Source organism: Lampris incognitus, chromosome 2, assembly GCF_029633865.1.
Source record: "Lampris incognitus isolate fLamInc1 chromosome 2, fLamInc1.hap2, whole genome shotgun sequence".
In the NCBI taxonomy this organism is placed as follows: domain Eukaryota; kingdom Metazoa; phylum Chordata; class Actinopteri; order Lampriformes; family Lampridae; genus Lampris; species Lampris incognitus.
Genome location: NC_079212.1, coordinates 87,914,335 through 87,934,540, shown reverse-complemented (window position 1 = coordinate 87,934,540; position 20,206 = coordinate 87,914,335). Strand labels below are relative to the sequence as shown.

At 47.6% G+C, this 20,206-nt stretch overlaps 1 protein-coding gene across 2 annotated transcripts; it reads right to left on the bottom strand.

Moving 5' to 3' along the window:
• Positions 1-13,724: 13,724 nt before the first annotated feature.
• Positions 13,725-18,684, bottom strand: arf3b (ADP-ribosylation factor 3b). Of its 2 annotated transcripts, XM_056302071.1 has the most exons (4): positions 18,537-18,684; positions 16,267-16,377; positions 16,022-16,146; positions 13,725-14,149 (listed from the first exon to the last, which is right to left on the bottom strand). In XM_056302071.1, the coding sequence occupies exons 1-4, from the start codon at positions 18,682-18,684 to the stop codon at positions 13,988-13,990; spliced, it is 546 nt and encodes a 181-aa protein (XP_056158046.1). In that variant the 3' UTR covers positions 13,725-13,987. The 2 variants fall into 2 exon arrangements, with proteins under 2 accessions (XP_056158046.1, XP_056158050.1); XM_056302075.1 differs by lacking the exon at positions 16,267-16,377.
• Between the last annotated feature and the right edge of the window lie 1,522 nt (positions 18,685-20,206).

Below are 20,206 nucleotides of genomic sequence, written 5' to 3'. Positions count from 1 at the left end.
AGCGTGCCCCACTTCCGCATCCTGTCAGACTGGCCTCAGTGTTACCTCTTTGGGTGCAGCTCCAATCAAGGCCATGGTCTCTGGGCCCACAGGACGCAGAAGACAAATCTCCCCCAGCCAATACAGCACCAGCTCTCCCAGCCATCAAAAAAAGACAAACTTAGACACAGACGTGGACAAAGACACTGCATGGACGGTACTGGGTGAGGCAAGTTTGCGCTGCCATCTTCCCACACTGGTACTGGGTGAGGCCGCTGCAAACATGAATTCGCGCCGCCACCTTCCGTCATTCAGGCAATGCACCTGAGTATACACATTCCTGTCTGAACTGTTTTGGAAGTACACGTAGTACACGTAAAACCGTTCGGTGTTGACAGTAGGAGGCAGTGGGGCACTTTGCTTCTTCCATAGACCCTCTGCATGCAGACTCTCGTTGCTTCCTAATTTTGCTGAGAGGAGCTGCAGTGAACAGAAGCGCCTGTCGCCTGTCTCATTCTTTTTTCCTGTTTGTACAGGAGTCTTATCTATTTATGGGCTCTCAGTCTGAGACCTTTAACAGATTTGTGGGGGCTTGTCCGGGATTGGCAGCACCTGTGGTTATGGAACGTCGTTGAGCCAGTGATCCCTGAACATGTGGGCCAGTGTGCAACACAACATCAGAGCAAGGAGCCTCAAGAATCCGGGGTGTTTGACTGCTCCCAGAGCAAGTGACTTCTGGGGCTGAGGGCATCTGGTGAGTGTCCACAGTGACAAACAATGAGAGGAGAAGCTGGTTTGGACTATAAAAAGGGACTCTTTCATCTTTCTGCTGATGAGCTATTCCAGCTTGCAACTGACAGCCCACGGACACCTGACCAGAACCCAGATAAGTTGAACAAACAGGACGAAGAGGGCTGTATTGATTATGTGTGTTCATACATGAACAGTAAAGTTCTGCTGGAGTTAGAAGATGAGGGTATGTCGCAGTTACTTTGTCGAAAAGATAGGATTGTTGAGATGATTAACAACTGTAATGAGGGTGGGGCAGATGTTACTGAGTCTGATGCTAATTTTTCGTTACCCTTACCACCGAATGTTGTTCACATTAACACTCATGCTGCAGGTACACACACTGAAACTGCAGCGACAGATTTGGCTGCTCATACTAATGTGCTTGAATCACAGCTAAATAAGCTGATCTTTAGTTATGATGAGTTGTGCCAAAAGCTTAAACAGGGTAGTGCTTCACTCACTCCACACATGACGGACACTCAACTCACTGACTATGACTGTAACCAGTCTCACAGTCCTCATGTCATGCAGTCCCCTTGTTCAAATGCTGACCAACATTCCACTAACACTATTGAAAGCATGATACTAGCTGTCAAAGACCTTCCCTTCCTCTAGAAGAATTCAAAATCCACGGTGGACAAATAGGGGATAGTGCATCTGATATTAGTTAAAGTAATATCAGTAAACAGATTGATCAAGGATTGAAAGAAAAACATACTGACGGGGAAATCACCAGAGCAGTGTTTTGTACCATAAAGCCCGGCAACTTCAAGGACAAGCTCACCAGCAAGGATGAAATAACAAGCGTAGCGCAGAAGAGCTTCCTACAAACACACTTAGGGGAGAAAAGTAGAACTGAACTCTTTCAGGAACTGATGAACGCCAGACAGCATGAGCATGAAGCGCTGCAGCAGTTTCTTAACAGAGTGATTGGGCTCAAATAAAAAGTGATATGCACGTCCAGGCAGACGGATTCAGATATTAAACGAGGCACGAATGACACAGAATATATTCCTTCGCACAGTCCATCAGGGCTTGAGTGAAATGCATGATGATATCAGGCGGGAGTTGAGGCCACTCCTCTCAGACCCTACAGTTACTGATGAGGCACTTCTAAGAGAAGTTACCAAAACAACAAGTGAGGAGAGTGAGAGAAAACGACGCTTGGAGCACAGCACTCACCCAAAAATAGCTCACACACAGAGTAGTGAAGTTAACACTACTGAGGTGAACAGAGAAAAGTGTAATGCTGACACCAATGCTAAAGACGAGCTAATTCCTCAGCTGAGCGCTCAAGTACAGGCACTAACTCAGGCTATAAGGTCCCTACAGTCAAATGTTACAGCAGCAGCAGCGAAACCATCAACATCTGACCCTCAACCCCAGTATACCTGCCAATGTCCCGATAAACAGAGCAGACAGTTAAGAAAACACTTGAACACTTTGCCTTTGTGCAGCAGATCTCTGATACAGACCGTTTTTGCAGAGCGATTCGGGATGAACTTGGCTAGGAAATTTACCACACCCGTGGCTCGCAGTACTCCCTTCTTGTCTGTAGGTAGGGGCATGTCCAGAATGGCCTGTACTTTGGAGCGATCTGGTTCCATCCCTTCTCCAGACAGCTGAGACCTAAGAAACTTATCTCTGTTGCCCCGAACTGACATTTGTTTTTGTTCAGTTTCAGACCACTCAACTGGATTCTCTCTAGGAGGTTCAACAGTCTCTCGTGTTGTTGCAGTGTAGAGCCAACCAGAACTAAGTCATCAATGTAAACCCGGGTGCCTTCTAGACCCTCAATGGCCGTTTCCATTGCTCTGTGATAGATTTCGGCAGCTGATTTGATTCCAAGTGGAAATCTACCAAACGGTGTATTGAACATGCAGTACTTGCTGCTCTTATCATCCAATTTCAGTTGCCAGAAACCATGAGATGCATCTAGTTTATTGAAGAATTTGGCCCCTGGCTTTCACCCATAATTTCTTCCCATTTCAGTATCTGGTAGTGCTGTCTTTTAATGTTCTCATTAAGGTCTTTGGGGTCTAGGTACACCCTTAACTCACCATTGGGTTTATTTACACATATCATGGAGTTCACCCAGTCTGTCAGTTGTTTGATATGTTGTATGACTCCCAGTTTCACCATCTGGTTGAGTTCTTTCTTTAAGCTGGCTCAAAGTGGTGCTGGCACTCTCTGTGGGGCGTGCATGACTGGCTTGGCATCATTTTTCAGCTCTATTCTGGCCTGTGAAGATATCAGGAAACTTTTGCACAATGTCAGTTACTGTGTTGCTGTGAGCCTTAGATTTGGTATAGACCCCCTCTTGACCAGCTCAATGTCCTCACATGCTTTGTCCCCTAGCAGTGACTCATGATCATTAGGAACAACCACGAACATCAGGTTTTGTTGCTTCCCTTTCAGCCTGCACACCCCTTTGGTTTCTATTCGCTGTCCGTTGTATGTCTTCAGTGGGACTGTCCGTTTATGTATTTGTGGCTTTTCTTTAAATGCTTTAATGTCTTTTACATTAATCAGGTTGGCTTTTGCCCCTGTGTCTAATTTAAAGAATACTCTTGTCCCATTAACTTAAAGAGGTGCCGTCCATTTGTCTTTTCCCACTGCACTGATTTGATGTCCAGTGTCTATAGAGCTCCGGACGTCACGTGACTAGTTTTGTTTACACGGCCATTTTGGCAGGGAGAAAAGCGCGTGCCCTGGGCAAAAATGAATGGCGCCTGCGTCGATTTCAAGCCGTCAGAGTTCACTGCGCATTTTAATTCCAAAGACATTGGACGCTATATTGCTAAACTTGACAGATTAAACATCACTGACCCTTATAACGCACCCGGGGTGCTTTTCACGAGTATTGAAACAGCCGGAACGGGCAGCGTTCCAGACCCGCAGTACCCAGACATGTACAACCACCTGATCAACCTTCCCTCGTCCTGGTCTGGGGAGTCTCTGAAAGCCTACAGAAGCCTGGAGGAGGGGTACAAATGGACGAAATCTGGATTCGTGACAAATATTCAGCTTTGGAGTCTACCGACTAAAAATGGCTTTCTCGTCACTGGAAGGGTGAGAGTCCCTTCATGTTAGTTAAAGTTAGCATGAGCAGTGGGCAGTGTAATGTCATCGTGTCATAACGTGTATGTAGCGTTAGCTAGTCTGTATCTTCCATTTACCAAGACTTAACTACATGATCACTGTGTGAATGAATTTCGAAAGGCACCGCCTCATACATTAAACTATACCTTTATGATAAACCTTTATGATAAACAGCAGCGACTGTAAAACGCTTTGTTCACTGTAGTTAAATTTCACGGTTTCAAAAAAGCTTAGTTCTTTCATCTTGGCCTTTGTTAGCCCCGCAAAATCCACGCCATAATGCATAGGTCGAACTTGCCTTTTAGTATAATAAAATTGTCAGAAACCGTAATAAAAGCCTGTGAAATAAATACTATATTAACGCTAGGAAGTGTTGTATGCTGTACCTGATATGAAGTGGTCACTACACAAGCGGACTCCGTTGCTTGTGGAGTCCCATTGCTCACTTTTCTTCTGGTCGCTTCTAGCACGTTTTATGGCCATTTATGTGGTCTTTCGGGATCTTTAGGAATCCGATAAAATGCTCTCCCTTTCACTTGTCCGCGACTGTTCTGGCAGCTATCCACCATATTCACTGTATAAATACAGCAGGCGAAGAGACTTGCTGCTAGCTAGCAGTCGTTTGCCCAGCAATAGGCCCGCTTTCCTGCCAAAATGGCGGTGTTTTGATCTCGACTATTGCGTGAGCTCTATACTCTTAGTTGGCTGCACACTTTTTTCAGTCACAGGAAACCACGTTCACTAAAATGAATCACTCAGTGAATCACTGTCCTCACCAGTTTCATCCACTGCATGCACCTTGCGTTCTCTCCTTTCTCTTGAAAAAAAAATTTTGCATAGTGGTTTTGTCCCTTACACCTGGAGCACGTTTTACCAAATGCTGGGCATTGCCTGGGTTTGTGGCGATCTCCACAACGTTTGCAGCTAAATGTGTCACTTTGCTTGCTTCGAGCGCCTCGATATTTTCCGCGCCCATTTTCCTTGAATGACACGGCGTCTACATCCGCACTTGGCAGAGCCAAAGCTAGACCCTTAGCGGCAAGCGGTAATTTACAGGTACAAGCCTTTAGCTCAAGGTCTGTCAGAAAGCCATCAAAAGTCTCTCCTTTGCGTTGCATCCGCGATCTCAGCACTTCCCTCTGGTAAGTCTCACTCGTTTCTGACAGGCAGCGTTCGTCGAATTCCTGGATGACTTCGCCCGGCTTGTTTTTGTCTCCCTCGTTTGCAGACGCGAATGTGTGGCGCACCTCCGGCGCATCAGCTCCAGCGGTGGTGAGCAGCATGGCGGCCTTTCGCTCAACCGCTGCTTAAATCCCTCCAGTTCGCGTCTACATTTCCAGTGTACGTTTAAGTCCCCCGGTGGTTTTATCGCATCCGTTTTCCGTCTGGTTCACTCCTGGTACCGTGTAATGTTCTGTTGTGTGATAAATCGAGCTGAACAGTAATTCTTGTCTGTGCATTTAATCGCTTCTTTTCTGCTCCATGGCTGTCACGTGTTCTGATCCTAGAACGTTCCGCGCAAGAACCTTAACCCCCGACGATAAACAAGATATACCAATACTGCCACCTACTGGCCCGGTGGGCACATATCATTACAATGACATTCTCACAAGTGCTTTTAACATTACACCTCGATGCGAATTAGTAGTAAAACGGCATCTTCGTATTTGCACGTCCAAAGATATTAAGTGCAACAACAACAAAAAAGGCGGGGAGAGTGTATTTTGGAAACAACGGGCCTTCGGAACAGTGGGGTTTTTGTTTTCAGGATAACGGGCTGTCGGACAAATGGGCTTTCTGTCTTATGGGACATTTTTCAGACTATTGGGGTTCCGTAATAAAGCGCCGTTGGCACAATGGGCAGTCCCCAAAATGTCCCTCACGACTAAGGCTGCATTCCAAGTCCTTTTTCGCTTAGGGAGGTTCCTATCCGAGTGAAATGACCCGGAAGTATATAAGTGGCAGCCATGATCATCAGCGGTCACTCGGGGTCGAGTATGACCGTCCGCCCTCTGGGTCCTCAGGTGAGTGTAGAGGCCGATGGAGCCACATAATGGGAGGATGCCTGTGCGCGACAGCTTTTTACGTGGAGTGGCTGATGCACCTGCAGCCACCACACGGTTCTTGGCAGGGGGTGGCCAGAGTCCAATGGCATGGAGAACCAAGACGATTGGAGACCACCCTCTGTTGCAGCCTTCATCCACCTTCATTGCCGTTGTGACCTGGAGACATCTTCTGCCAGTCCGCCCTTGAGGTCTTTGTTGGATCGCGCTTCGTCTGGAACCTCCCCCTTGACCTGTCCGCCTTGGGTGACCCAGGAGCCAGGCTCCGGACGGCATAGCTCTTGGGGTCATTGGCCCAAGCAAACTTCTCCACCACGACAAGGTGGCGATGCAGGAGAAGCAGCAGCCATAATAAGTTCTGATTGACTTAAATGCTATGGAAAGGTGCTTCAAAGCTTCCTTTCTTATCTCCTTTAGCATAGGGTACGCTAATGCCGTCCCACAATTCCTTGCAGCAGCAACATTTAAAGTGACGCACTATTCGGCCGTGCACAAAAACAAACCATCGACATGAGCGAGAAGTGACGCAGCTCATTGTGTACCGTTGCTTATTAAGCATTTTCCATTTCATGCCATAACTTGCTAGTATGCTTATATGTTTTAAACTTTAAACAATGTGTTAAACTCATAGGGGAACTATAAACGTTACGCTGCTGTTGTAAAATGATCAAAGTGAAGTTAACATTGTAGCATAAGCTATGCTCAGTTTGCACAGTTTGCATTAGTTATTACTTTCATGGTTGTGTGGGTGGTCTGGGCCATCAAGGCCCACCGTTTCCCCATGCCCTGATTAGTTCTCCCCATGCCCTGATTAGTTCCCTGATTAGTTCTCCTCATGCCCTGATTAGTTCTCCTCATGCCCTGATTAGTGCTCCTCATCTGCGCCCCATTTACCTGAGTACCCATGATTGCCCCTGCTTTACTCACCTGTTCCCCTTTCCCTGATTGGCTTTTCTGTTCCTGCCCTGCTCACCTGCGCCCAATCTCCCTGATTGGCTCCCCAATGTTATATAGTCCCTCTAGTTGGCGCTTTGTCGGATCGTCTCACACACGCACACGTGTATGTGTGTGTATATATATATACACGTGTGTGTGTGTTGACTCTTGGTTGCCGGATGCTTCATCCCTTGTCCTGAGTATTCATTGCTGTCTGTAAGTCTGTTTGTTTGATTAAAGCGTTGTTATCGCCCAGCCTGTGTCCGCTGTCTGCATTTGGGCACTTCTCTTCCTGCTCCCGGCGTGACCATTACTTCGTTTAGAGCGTGGTTGTATCGGTCTTTCGGCCGTGATGTCACACGCCGCCATCTTCCGGGTAACGTTAATCATCGTTGTTAGCTGTTGGCACCGATTTTTCTTACCAACTCTATTAGTACGTCAAATATTTTTTCAAATTAATGTTAAGATCACAGACTTTCTCTGGTAAGATTTTAGATTAGGTGTGTGTGTGTATGTAACCGGTTATTTTCTTGCCCGGTGCGGTAGTCGATACGGGGTGTACTGCACCACAAGGCGACATCACTAACCGCTCGGCTAAAGGGTCAGACTCGTTAGCTAGGGGCTAACGTGTCTTATTAGTAGTTTACATGTGTGTGTGTGTGTATATATATATATATATATAAATAAAAACTAACATTTTAGGTTAGATTGGATATATAGCTGTAAACTACTAATAAGACACGTTAGTCCTTAGCTAACGGGTCTGACCCTTTAGCCGAGCGGTTAGTGATGTCGCCTTGTGGTACAGTACACCCCGTATCGAATCCCGCACCGGGCAAGAAAATAACCGGTTACATTGGTGGCAGAGGTGGGATCCGGAAGTTTGCAGATCCTCAGAAGTCTCTTCGGAACGCGGGAAGAACAAAGCGCGAGGGCGCGCTTCCGGGGAGGGTGACGACTGTAAACTACTAATAAGACACGTTAGCCCCTACCTAACGGGTCTGACCCTTTAGCCGAGCGGTTAGTGATGTCGCCTTGTGGTGCAGTACACCCCGTATCGAATCCCGCACCGGGCAAGAAAATAACCGGTTACATAGTTATATATTAGATGAGATAGTGTTGGGTGTTCCTGTTGTATGAAGAATTGCCACAGCAAATCCCACGATCGCTCCGGCATTAAACTGGAGAACGGGTTACGCTTTGTTCTTTCCCTTCTTGGAAGAGAAACGAAGGAAAGAACACAGAGGACTTAACCAAGAGGCGCAGGATGGCCTGGGTTGCAGCAGCGAGACGCAAATCGATCACATTCTTTAAACATCTCAGTCAGGTAAGGGTGAAGGTAAAGGTAACGCTAACACATGGCTAAGTCAATGGCTAAAGTGCTAGCTAACTCGTACACAATGCCTCTGATCCTTGGAAGATGACGCCCGGCGTCGCGTTGCCCTTGGAAACGGCCCAAGTCCGAAAGACCGATTGCCAGCCTTTAGGAATATCTTCAGTTTTACTTTAGTAACCCATGCTGAAACCCGCGCCTTAATAAAGAACAGCTAGCAGTCCGTTGTTTTGCTCCTCAAATCACTTTCAGAAAATACTCATTTCAAACAAAGCGGATGTTCAGCGGGCGTAGCAGAACGTCTGTTAACACAGTTGCAACAGAGCGACCTCTTCAGGTGGCAGCTTGCTACAAGGGGGACTGTGACTGTCGGGTTACACCGAGTCCAGGACCTGTATTCACACAAAACCAGTAAGCCAGACGATACAGAAAGTCAGGTTTATTGTAATACGACAGGATTTTCTCTCGTTACGTCACATACAGGCGTCCGGCATTGACACGTGGCCTCCACCACGTTACACATACTGGCCACAATGCGGCGTGGATCATTAAGAAGTATATATACTTTCCCCATTGATTAGAACTGCTTCACAGACACGGTCGACGTCAAAATGTTTAACCCCAAAACACAGAAAACCTACTACCGAATGTGAATCCAGTGTAAAACAAAAGATATACCTAGACAAACCTTCTGCCTGCTCACCTGGAAGCGTGGAGTAAAACATGACCTTACCCGGGATCAAAACCCAACATGGTCATTCTGTAAATCGATACACATGATTCCTTTTACATGACGTCAGGCCGCAAAACCCAAATTATAATCTTGACCTTGTCGTGGAAGAAACAAGAGATGGTGAATGTGAACTCTTTACTGATTGGTAACCTGGAGCAGGTCGTGTACCTTTTGAGTAACAGCGCCCACGTGGCACAAAGGAGCCCCTGTACTGACAGAGACCGGTGGATTCTGCTGGTACCGGTGGCGAGAGGAGGGTCTCGGCTGCTGTCGTTAAGGGGCTGCTTGATATGCCGACGGCCCTTTGTAAAACGTACATAAGAAACGACTCGCTGCCGCTGCTTGCTTTCTGAAATAATTAGACGGAGAGAAGACCAGGAGGAGGAGGGAGGTGCATAATCAATGTGATAGCCGTGGACGATAGTCACGGTAATAACACTAATACACAGCCATCAGCCCAAAGCCATGTGGTGCTACTCGGTTAAGGAACCCGGAACATTTATTTGTGGTGTAATTTCATGCACCTGCACACATGACATGAGACGAAATGTCGTTTCCCCAGCCCACAGCAGGGCAACACAAAGACAACACACATCCAGACTACAAGAACACTCACATCCAGACTACAAGAACATACACATCCAAACTACAAGAACACACATATCCAGACTACAAAACACACACATCCAAACTGCAAGAACACTCACATCCAGACTGCAAGAGCACACATATCCAGACTACAAGAACCCACACATCCAAACTGCAAGAACACACACATCCAGACTACAAGAACCCACACATCCAAACTGCAAGAACACACACATCCAGACTACAAGAACACACACATCCAGACTGGAAGAACACACACATCCAAACTACAAGAACACACACATCCAAACTACAAGAACACTCACATCCAGACTACAAGAACACACATATCCAAACTACAAGAACATACACATCCAGACTACAAGAACACACATATCCAGACTACAAGAACACACATATCCAGACTGCAAGAACACACACATCCAGACTACAAGAACACACACATCCAAACTACAAGAACATACACATCCAAACTACAAGAACACACACACCCAGACTACAAGAACACACACATCCAAACTACAAGAACACACACACCCAGACTACAAGAACACACACACCCAGACTACAAGAACACACACATCCAGACTACAAGAACACACACACCCAGACTACAAGAACACACACATCCAGACTACAAGAACACACACATCCAAACTACAAGAACACACACATCCAGACTACAAGAACACACACATCCAGACTACACGAACACTCACATCCAGACTACACGAACACACACATCCAGACTACAAGAACACACACATCCAGACTACAAGAATACACACACCCAGACTACAAGAACATACACACCCAGACTACAAGAATACACACACCCAGACTACAAGAACACACACATCCAGACTACAAGAACACACACATCCAAACTACAAGAACATACACATCCAGACTACAAGAACACACACATCCAAACTACAAGAACATACACATCCAGACTACAAGAACACACACATCCAGACTACAAGAACACACACATCCAAACTACAAGAACATACACACCCAGACTACAAGAACACACACATCCAGACTACAAGAACACACACATCCAGACTGGAAGAACACACACATCCAGACTACAAGAACACACACATCCAAACTACAAGAACACTCACATCCAGACTACAAGAACACACACATCCAAACTACAAGAACATACACATCCAGACTACAAGAACACACATATCCAGACTACAAGAACACACACATCCAGACTGCAAGAACACACATATCCAGACTGCAAGAACACACACATCCAGACTACAAGAACACTCACATCCAGACTACAAGAACACACACATCCAAACTACAAGAACATACACGTCCAGACTACAAGAACACACACATCCAAACTACAAGAACATACACACCCAGACTACAAGAACACACACACCCAGACTACAAGAACACACACATCCAGACTACAAGAACACACACACCCAGACTACAAGAACATACACATCCAGACTACAAGAACACACACATCCAAACTACAAGAACACACACATCCAGACTACACGAACACTCACATCCAGACTACACGAACACACACATCCAGACTACAAGAACACACACATCCAGACTACAAGAATACACACACCCAGACTACAAGAACATACACACCCAGACTACAAGAATACACACACCCAGACTACAAGAACACACACATCCAGACTACAAGAACACACACATCCAAACTACAAGAACATACACATCCAGACTACAAGAACACACACATCCAGACTACAAGAACACACACATCCAAACTACAAGAACATACACACCCAGACTACAAGAACACACACACCCAGACTACAAGAATACACACACCCAGACTACTAGAACATACACATCCAAACTACAAGAACACACACATCCAGACTACAAGAACACACGTTTCCGAAATACAAAAAAAGAAAAATCCCTGTCCAAGACAGCGGACACCAGGATGACCGTCGGAACCGCCGGTCTGCATGGGCTAGCGGTTAGCTTAGCCTGCCCCGCTTCTGCGTCCTGTCAGACTGCCCTTGGTAACCAGGAGGTCACCGAGGTTACAAGTCCGACACAGAAAGAAGGAAAGCAACACGAAGGGATGTGATTCCTCACATGTGCACTCTGAAATGACCCACAAGCAAACCTATGGACGCACGGCTGTGCGTGTCGTGTCTTCCGGACCCCGTGAAGACACGTGCTGCTCTGAGCACGTGTCTTCAGCTAAACGCAACGAACCGGTTTGCTACATTTGTATCCAGAGACATACAGCGCCGGAGCACTACTGGGGCAGTTAGAGGAAACTACTGGGGCGGTTAGAGGAAACTACTGGGGCAGCTAGAGAAAACCACTGGGGCAGCTAGAGAAAACCACTGGGGCAGTTAGAGAAAACCACTGGGGCAGTTAGAGGAAACCACTGGGGCAGTTAGAGGAAACTACTGGGGCAGATAGAGAAAACTACTGGGGCAGTTAGAGGAAACTACTGGGGCAGCTAGAGAAAACTACTGGGGCAGTTAGAGAAAACTACTGGGGCAGATAGAGAAAACTACTGGGGCAGTTAGAGAAAACTACTGGGGCAGTTGGAGAAAACTACTGGGGCAGTTAGAGGAAACTACTGGGGCAGTTACGGGAAACTACTGGGGCAGTTAGGGGAAACTACTGGGGCAGTTAGGGGAAACTACTGGGGCAGTTACGGGAAACTACTTGGGCAGTTACGGGAAACTACTGGGGCAGTTACGGGAAACTACTGGGGCAGTTAGAGGAAGCTACTGGGGCAGTTACAGGAAACTACTGGGGCAGTTAGAGGAAACTACTGGGGCAGTTAGAGGAAACTACTGGGGCAGTTAGAGGAAACTACTGGGGCAGTTAGAGGAAACTACTGGGGCAGTTAGAGGAAACTACTGGGGCAGATAGAGAAAACTACTGGGGCAGTTAGAGAAAACTACTGGGGCAGTTAGAGGAAACTACTGGGGCAGTTAGAGGAAACTACTGGGGCAGCTAGAGAAAACTACTGGGGCAGTTAGAGAAAACTACTGGGGCAGTTAGAGAAAACTACTGGGGCAGTTAGAGGAAACTACTGGGGCAGATAGAGAAAACTACTGGGGCAGTTAGAGAAAACTACTGGGGCAGTTAGAGGAAACTACTGGGGCAGTTAGAGGAAACTACTGGGGCAGTTAGAGGAAACTACTGGGGCAGTTACAGGAAACTACTGGGGCAGTTAGGGGAAACTACTGGGGCAGTTACAGGAAACTACTGGGGCAGTTACAGGAAACTACTGGGGCAGTTAGAGAAAACTACTGGGGCAGTTAGAGGAAACTACTGGGGCAGTTACAGGAAACTACTGGGGCAGTTACAGGAAACTACTGGGGCAGTTAGAGAAAACTACTGGGGCAGTTAGAGGAAACTACTGGGGCAGTTAGAGGAAACTACTGGGGCAGTTAGAGGAAACCTGTGAGACCTGCTGGCGGTATACACGACACACGCAGTGGCGACATATTGTGAGGAGAACGTGTTGAACGTAACACGTTGTCTCATGCGCAGCCCCACTGCGCAGAGCAACAAACACCCAGCATGCTGTGCAACAACAGAGCTGCAAGACACAAGGCTGCAGGAGGACACATGACACGGAGGACACATGTCACAAAGGACCAGCAGGTATCCCCAATGTCTCTTGTTTTTTTGCTGTGGAGGGGGGGGGGTTATTAATGTTACAGCTGAGCCTGCCTCTCTCTCTCTCTCTCTCTCTCTCTCTCTCTCTCTCTCTCTCTCTCTCTCTCTCTCTCTCTCTCTCTCTCTCTCTCTCTCTCTCTCTCTCTCTCTCTCTCTCACACACACACACACACACACACACACAGCATCGCCGCTGCCTGTAAAATAAAGACTGACACATGACAATAAATAAGATTTAAAGTAAAATGAATCTACCGTCTTTGATTGTTCAGTTACCCCATAGGAAAGGAGGGGGGGCAAAAACAAAACAGGAAAGGAGTGCAGCTGAGCAGCTGTAAACACCAGTGGCGGCTGAAAACAAACAGTCGGCAAGGAGCCATATTTGACAAACTGCCGAGTCGGCAGAGTCCCAGCCGACTCGTGGCAGCGCCGAGTGACTGACACATGTTGCGCCTACTCACAAGAGGTGGACACAGGAGAAGCAAGTGTGGGCCGTGTTGCTTGTCGTACTTGTTCGTTTGTGTATGAGTGAGTGGTTAAAGATGGAGCGCGTGAGAATCGGCTTTCAACAAGCACTGAAGAATGATCCAGGACCTCGACAGACCGAAAACAACGAAATAAAATGTCCATTCCCCGATAATCTTGCCTTGCACCTAGCGACCACAACCCTGTTCATCCCTCGCACTTAGCCCGCACCCAGTACCTCCCCCCCAGAAAGAACATCCCCGGCGATGGGCCCGGCTCGCTCTTCGTGCCCTCGTCTTACTTCTTGTTCTTGAGCTGGTTGGCCAGCCAGTCTAGGCCCTCATAGAGGCCATCACCGCTGGTGGCACACGTGGCCTGGATATACCAGCTACGGTGACGCAGGGAGTGCAGCCCCAGCTTGTCCGTAATCTCGGCGGCGTTCATGGCGTTCGGCAAGTCCTGTCAGAGAGGCCAGAGTCAACGTTTAGAAACGACTTGTAAACAGGCAAGGAACGTGAGGCATCAGGCTGGTACATGCAGGTACCCTTATACACTTTAAGGCTTGTTAGGTGGGGTTTTTTGGCCACAAACAATCTGAAAGTTTAGTGGAAATGAGTTGTTGAGGTAGTGCCAGGTAACAGTGGTGGCTGGTGAAACAGTTTGTGGATGAGGCAACACTTTCTCACGCTAAATGCATATTTGATTTAGGTGTGTCAAAGAACCAGTATGTACAGTATTATTGACAACTGTTAGTGGTGGCTCTGTCTGGCTGCCTGTCTGTCTGTCTGCCTGCCTGCCTGCCTGTCCATCTGTCTGTCCATCCATCTGTCTGTCTGTCTGTCTGTTTGTCCATCTGTCTGTCTGTCTGCCTGCCTGTTTGCCTGCCTGTCTGTCTGCTTGCCTGTCTATCTGTCTGTTTGTCCATCTGCCTGCCTGTCTGTCTGTCCGTCCGCCCGTCTGTCTGTCCATCTGCCTGTCTGTCTGTCTGCCTGTCTGTCTGTCTACGCTGACAGGTGTTCTGGCATACCTTATCAGACAGATCCATTATTAATGTTATTAGTTGCAGCTATGTTTATCCTGCTATGCTAACATCACAGAGTACCAAGAGCAGCCCGTCATGTTTTTAGCCTTTACATGGATTTCAACCAGTAGATGTCAGCAAACTCACTGAAATGGTCTAGGGTGTAGTTACTCTGTAATGACGTCCACTAAACAGCAAAATTTCAATCCCTGTGACTGTCCATGCTGAGTTTGTCCCCGCTGCTATAAACAACAAAAGGACAGAGAAGATGGACAGAGCCTTCTTCCTGCTGCTGCAGCCAGGCAGCCAAGCCTTTCTGCTGCACCTGCTCTGAGAGACAGTCCAGGTATCTGTCTCACCTCCTTCACTAGCCTGCTGCCTGATTGTAATGACTGCTTTATCCAGCCTGGGTTTTTCACTCTATACTCTCCATTCAACAGGAACGTCCACAAGGGTTTGGACGGTACCAGCTGACAGTGATCCTGAAATTCTGGATGTCATTGATTTTTTTTTTCAAAACAAAGGTTTGTGTAAGGTATGCAAGCAAAGCTCCTTGTCCATCCCCAGAGCAGAGCTGAGCTACCCAGTTCCCTCTTCACACCTGCTGCTGGCTGGTCAGCTGCAGGTCATATAGAGCAGTGTTTCTCAACCCAGTCCTCAAGGACCCCCCTATCCTGCAGATTTTCATTGTAACCCTGCATAGGTAGCCCTGCTTGTACTTACTCGACCAATCATCTCGCAGCACTCAATTATGCAAGGTGTGCAACATCTGACAAAATTCATTGCTGATTGGTTGAATAACTACAAACAGGTACCTATTCAGGGTTGCAAAGAAAATATGCAGGATAGGGGGTCCTTGAGGACTGGGTTGAGAAACACTGATATAGAGGGTCGAGCTCTCCCCATTAAGCGCCCATTTACACTGAATTCTCCACTGCGGATAGGTCTAATTCCTGCTGCTAAGCTCACCGATTAATTCACCCATTGGTATAACTGAGAGAAAGAAAAAGTATGCTCATACAGCAGCTAAGGATGGTTTTCAAACAATCCTGTTCACATACACAACAAATGGAGGCACAGCAACGCCTGATGGGAGAGTATTGTGAAATTTTGTGACGTTTCCAAAGAAGGAGAAGAAATAAAAACGTTAATTTATCTCGGCTAAGGTGGCGCCCCAGCACCCTTTAATGGCCAACCACCACTGGCGTGCAAGTATGTGAAAGTGTGCATATGTGTATTTGCATGTGTAGGTGTATGTGTGTATGTAGTATGTATTTAGAGCCACATAAGCAGCAGAGTGTCTTTCTTGCCTGTTTATTGGCAAACACAAGGAGCACAGCATCTCTCAGTTCATCCTCTGCCAGCATCCTCATCAGCTCCTCTCTTGCCTCATTCACACGCTCCCTGTCATTACTGTCCACCACAAAGATCAGACCTGGAGAAGAGAGAGAGACAGAGGGCTCATGGGTGAAAGGGCTGGGTTTGCATGAGAAAAGGAGGAGAATTCATTCTAGATGAGCTTCATGGTGTTCGTGTTTTAGCCGGGCCCGCTCACCCTGTGTGTTCTGGAAGTAGTGTCTCCAGAGGGGGCGGATCTTGTCTTGCCCGCCCACATCCCACACGGTGAAGCTGATGTTCTTGTACTCCACCGTCTCCACATTAAACCCTGCGGGGAGCAGGAAACTCACAGTTCATGTCTGCATTCAAAATAAATGGAATCGACTCTGTGCATAACTGTAGTCCACTGACTTCCGGTTTCCACCGCATCGGTCATACCAGTTTCCTGTTTGTTGGCGTGTGCTATTGACAATGGCACATTTTTCGCGATGCCTGCAAGATTTACCATGGATAAATGTCAACGACCCCAGACAGCATCCGGATGTGGGCCACTTAAGGCAGTGATGCGGCACTGATGGCCTTCTTCTGGCCCTGACAAAATGGATGTGAACCTGAAGTGGCCCACATGTATAACAGCAAATACGGCCCGAATATGCCAAATGAAATGAGGTCCTTTTCTGGCAAAGATGCGGTGCTCTGGGCAACATGTGATCTGGATGTGACCCTGAAGTGGCCCGTGTGGTAAATGGTGAATGTGGCCCAAATATCACAAAACAAATATGGGCCACCTTTGGTAAATATGTGGCACATGTGGTATTGCTATGGCTCGGTTCTGGCCCAGATCTGGCAAACAGGAGCGGACCGCCCAAGTGCCATCATTCCACGCAGTATGTGGGCCGGATGGAAGTGTTGGTGTGGGACGGGTCCGGGCCACAGCAATTTTGCTGTTTGGGACATGCACAGAATGGGGCAGCGTCCGAGTGATGTCACAGCATCGCTGTCGCTATGGACGCGTCACAGAAAGTCAGACATGCGGAGCACGTTAGACAGTACAGCATGGCTGTGTTTACAACACCAACTCATGTATATGCTGCCATATATCCGATAATACTAAATGACGCAAAAAACGTAGAAAATTACAACAATCTGCTTACTTCTAATGCAGTCTAGTGCATCCGATGACTGACTTCCGTTTGCTGCGAAGCTTCCGCTTCCCCTCGGGAAGGGCTAAAAATAGCTCATGGACGCTGCCCCATTGTCGACAAACTTTCACCATCAAGTTACGACCACAATTATGAGGATGAGCGGGCGAATCGCACATAACTTTATATGAACAACTTGAAACTTTCCGCCCGTGTGCTGGGAGGTGCAGGTGAAAGTTTGCTGGTAGGTGCAGGTGGAAGTCTGCTGGGAGGTGCAGGTGGAAGTCTGCTGGGAGGTGCAGGTGGAAGTTTGCTGGTAGGTGGAAGTTTGCTGGTAGGTGGAAGTCTGCTGGGAGGTGCAGGTGAAAGTTTGCTGGTAGGTGCAGGTGGAAGTCTGCTGGGAGGTGCAGGTGGAAGTTTGCTGGTAGGTGGAAGTTTGCTGGTAGGTGGAAGTCTGCTGGGAGGTGCAGGTGAAAGTTTGCTGGTAGGTGCAGGTGGAAGTCTGCTGGGAGGTGCAGGTGGAAGTTTGCTGGTAGGTGGAAGTTTGCTGGTAGGTGGAAGTCTGCTGGGAGGTGCAGGTGAAAGTTTGCTGGTAGGTGCAGGTGGAAGTTTGCTGGGAGGTGCAGGTGGAAGTCTGCTGGGAGGTGCAGGTGGAAGTTTGCTGGTAGGTGGAAGTTTGCTGGGAGGTGCAGGTGGAAGTTTCTGGTAGGTGCAGGTGGAAGTTTGCTGGGAGGTGCAGGTGGAAGTTTGCTGGGAGGTGGAAGTTTACAGGTAGGTGCAGGTGAAAGTTTGCTGGTAGGTGCAGCTGGAAGTCTGCTGGTAGGTGGAAGTTTGCTGGTAGGTGCAGATGAAAGTTTGCTGGTAGGTGCAGGTGGAAGTTTGCTGGTAGGTGCAGATGAAAGTTTGCTGGTAGGTGCAGGTGGAAGTCTGCTGGTAGGTGCAGGTGGAAGTTTGCTGGTAGGTGGAAGTTTGCTGGGAGGTGCAGATGAAAGTTTGCTAGTAGGTGCAGGTGGAGGTCTGCTGGTAGGTGCAGGTGGAAGTTTGCTGGTAGGTGGAAGTTTGCTGGTAGGTGCAGGTGGAAGTTTGCTGGTAGGTGAAAGTTTGTTGGTAGGTGCAGGTGGAAGTGTGTGGACAGTTGTGTGCATGTGGTTGACATTTATCCATGGTAAATCTTGCAGACATCGCCAAAAATATGCCGTTGTCAATAGCACACGCCAACAAACAGGAAACTGGTATGACCGCTGCAGCAGAAACCGGAAGTCAGTGGACTACAGGTAGGCACAGAGTCGGTGCCCCCGGGATTCACGTAAACGCGAATGAAACGTTGCCTTGTCTGTGCACATACCAATCGTGGGGATGGTGGTGACTATTTCCCCCAGTTTGAGCTTGTAGAGGATCGTAGTCTTTCCAGCTGCGTCCAACCCCACCATTAAAATCCTCATCTCCTTCTTTCCAATAAGACTTTTCAGCAAATTCCCGAAAATGTTACCCATGATTCAGCTGGGGTTGCTCAGCTTTGGCGTAATTGGTTCCGGTAAGAAAGTTGAATGTTAATCAGCGGGGGGGGGGGCGTGATTGTGTGTCTGTTTGTGGGTGCTGGGGGATGGCTGAATCTGCAAGAGGGCTGGAAGAAAACAGAAAAAAAATGGTATCACACATGCTGCACATTAAATAAGTACTCATTACTGCAACATTAAGTAAGTACACATTACTGCAACATTAAATAAGTACACATTACTGCAACATTAAGTACACATTACTGCAACATTAAATAAGTACTCATTACTGCAACATTAAATAAGTACTCATTACTGCAACATTAAATAAGTACACATTACTGCAACATTAAATAAGTACTCATTACTGCAACATTAAATAAGTACACATTACTGCAACGTTTGAATACAGACAAGAATTCACAGGCCAACAACGTCATAATGCAGCAGCTCGCTGTCGGGGCTTTTATTAAGTTGAGATATTGGGATATCTACAGCTTATCCTTTCTTCATCCCCCCTTATCACTACCCAGTCCATCATATAAAATACCCCACCCAGATAGCAACATTGCTGTGGCCCGGACACCGACACTTTCTCCGGCCCACATACTGTGTGGAATGATTGCACTTGGGGGTCCGCTCCTGTTTGCCAGATCTGGGCCAGAACCAAGCCATAGCAATGCCGCATGTGCCACATATTAGCCAAAGGTGGCCCATATTTGTTTTGTGATATTTGGGCCATATTCACCATTTACCACACGGGCCACTTCAGGGCCACATCCAGATTACATGTTGCCCAGAGCACCGTATCTTTGCCAGAAAAGGCCCACATGTGGTTTGGCATATTTGGGCCATATCTGCTATTATACATGTGGGCCACTTCAGGCTCACATCCAGTTTGTCAGGGCCAGAAGAAGGCCATCAGTGCCACATCACTGCCTGAAGTGGCCCACATCCGGATGCTATCTGGATATCTCTAACTCCTACAGATACTCCAAGTCAAGTGTAACAAACTGGGCAACCCCCCCCCCCGCCCCAACAAACACACACTCACACACAGTCATTATCATGCAGAGGGTGGAGGAGATACCCGCTGGTGCCATGACTCCGGGCTGTAGCACAATCTGTTCAACCCTTTTCTTTTCTTTTTTTCCCTTCAAATGTCATCCTAGCCGAGCATCCTACCCTCGTGGCCCATGCGGGCCTGGCCTCCATTAGCAGCACCTATCTGGATCAAATGCAGCGGCTCCCCATCACGCCGCCACTGGCCTGAAATACTTACACATCTGTGCAGGAGATCAGGGAGGAGAGTCACCTCACTAGCTCTGGTCTGGCATGCTTCTAGCCAGGAGCTTCTCGTTTAGGTCTTCTGATTTCACACATGCAAGGCTCGAAAAACTACAACTGGACCAATGAAGGACAGAAACACTTCTTTGGAAACACGTGAAACCAAAGAAGGTCCCCGCCAATCAAATGCAATGATAACTGCATCTTTATCACGAGCTGATGTGCAGCGTGG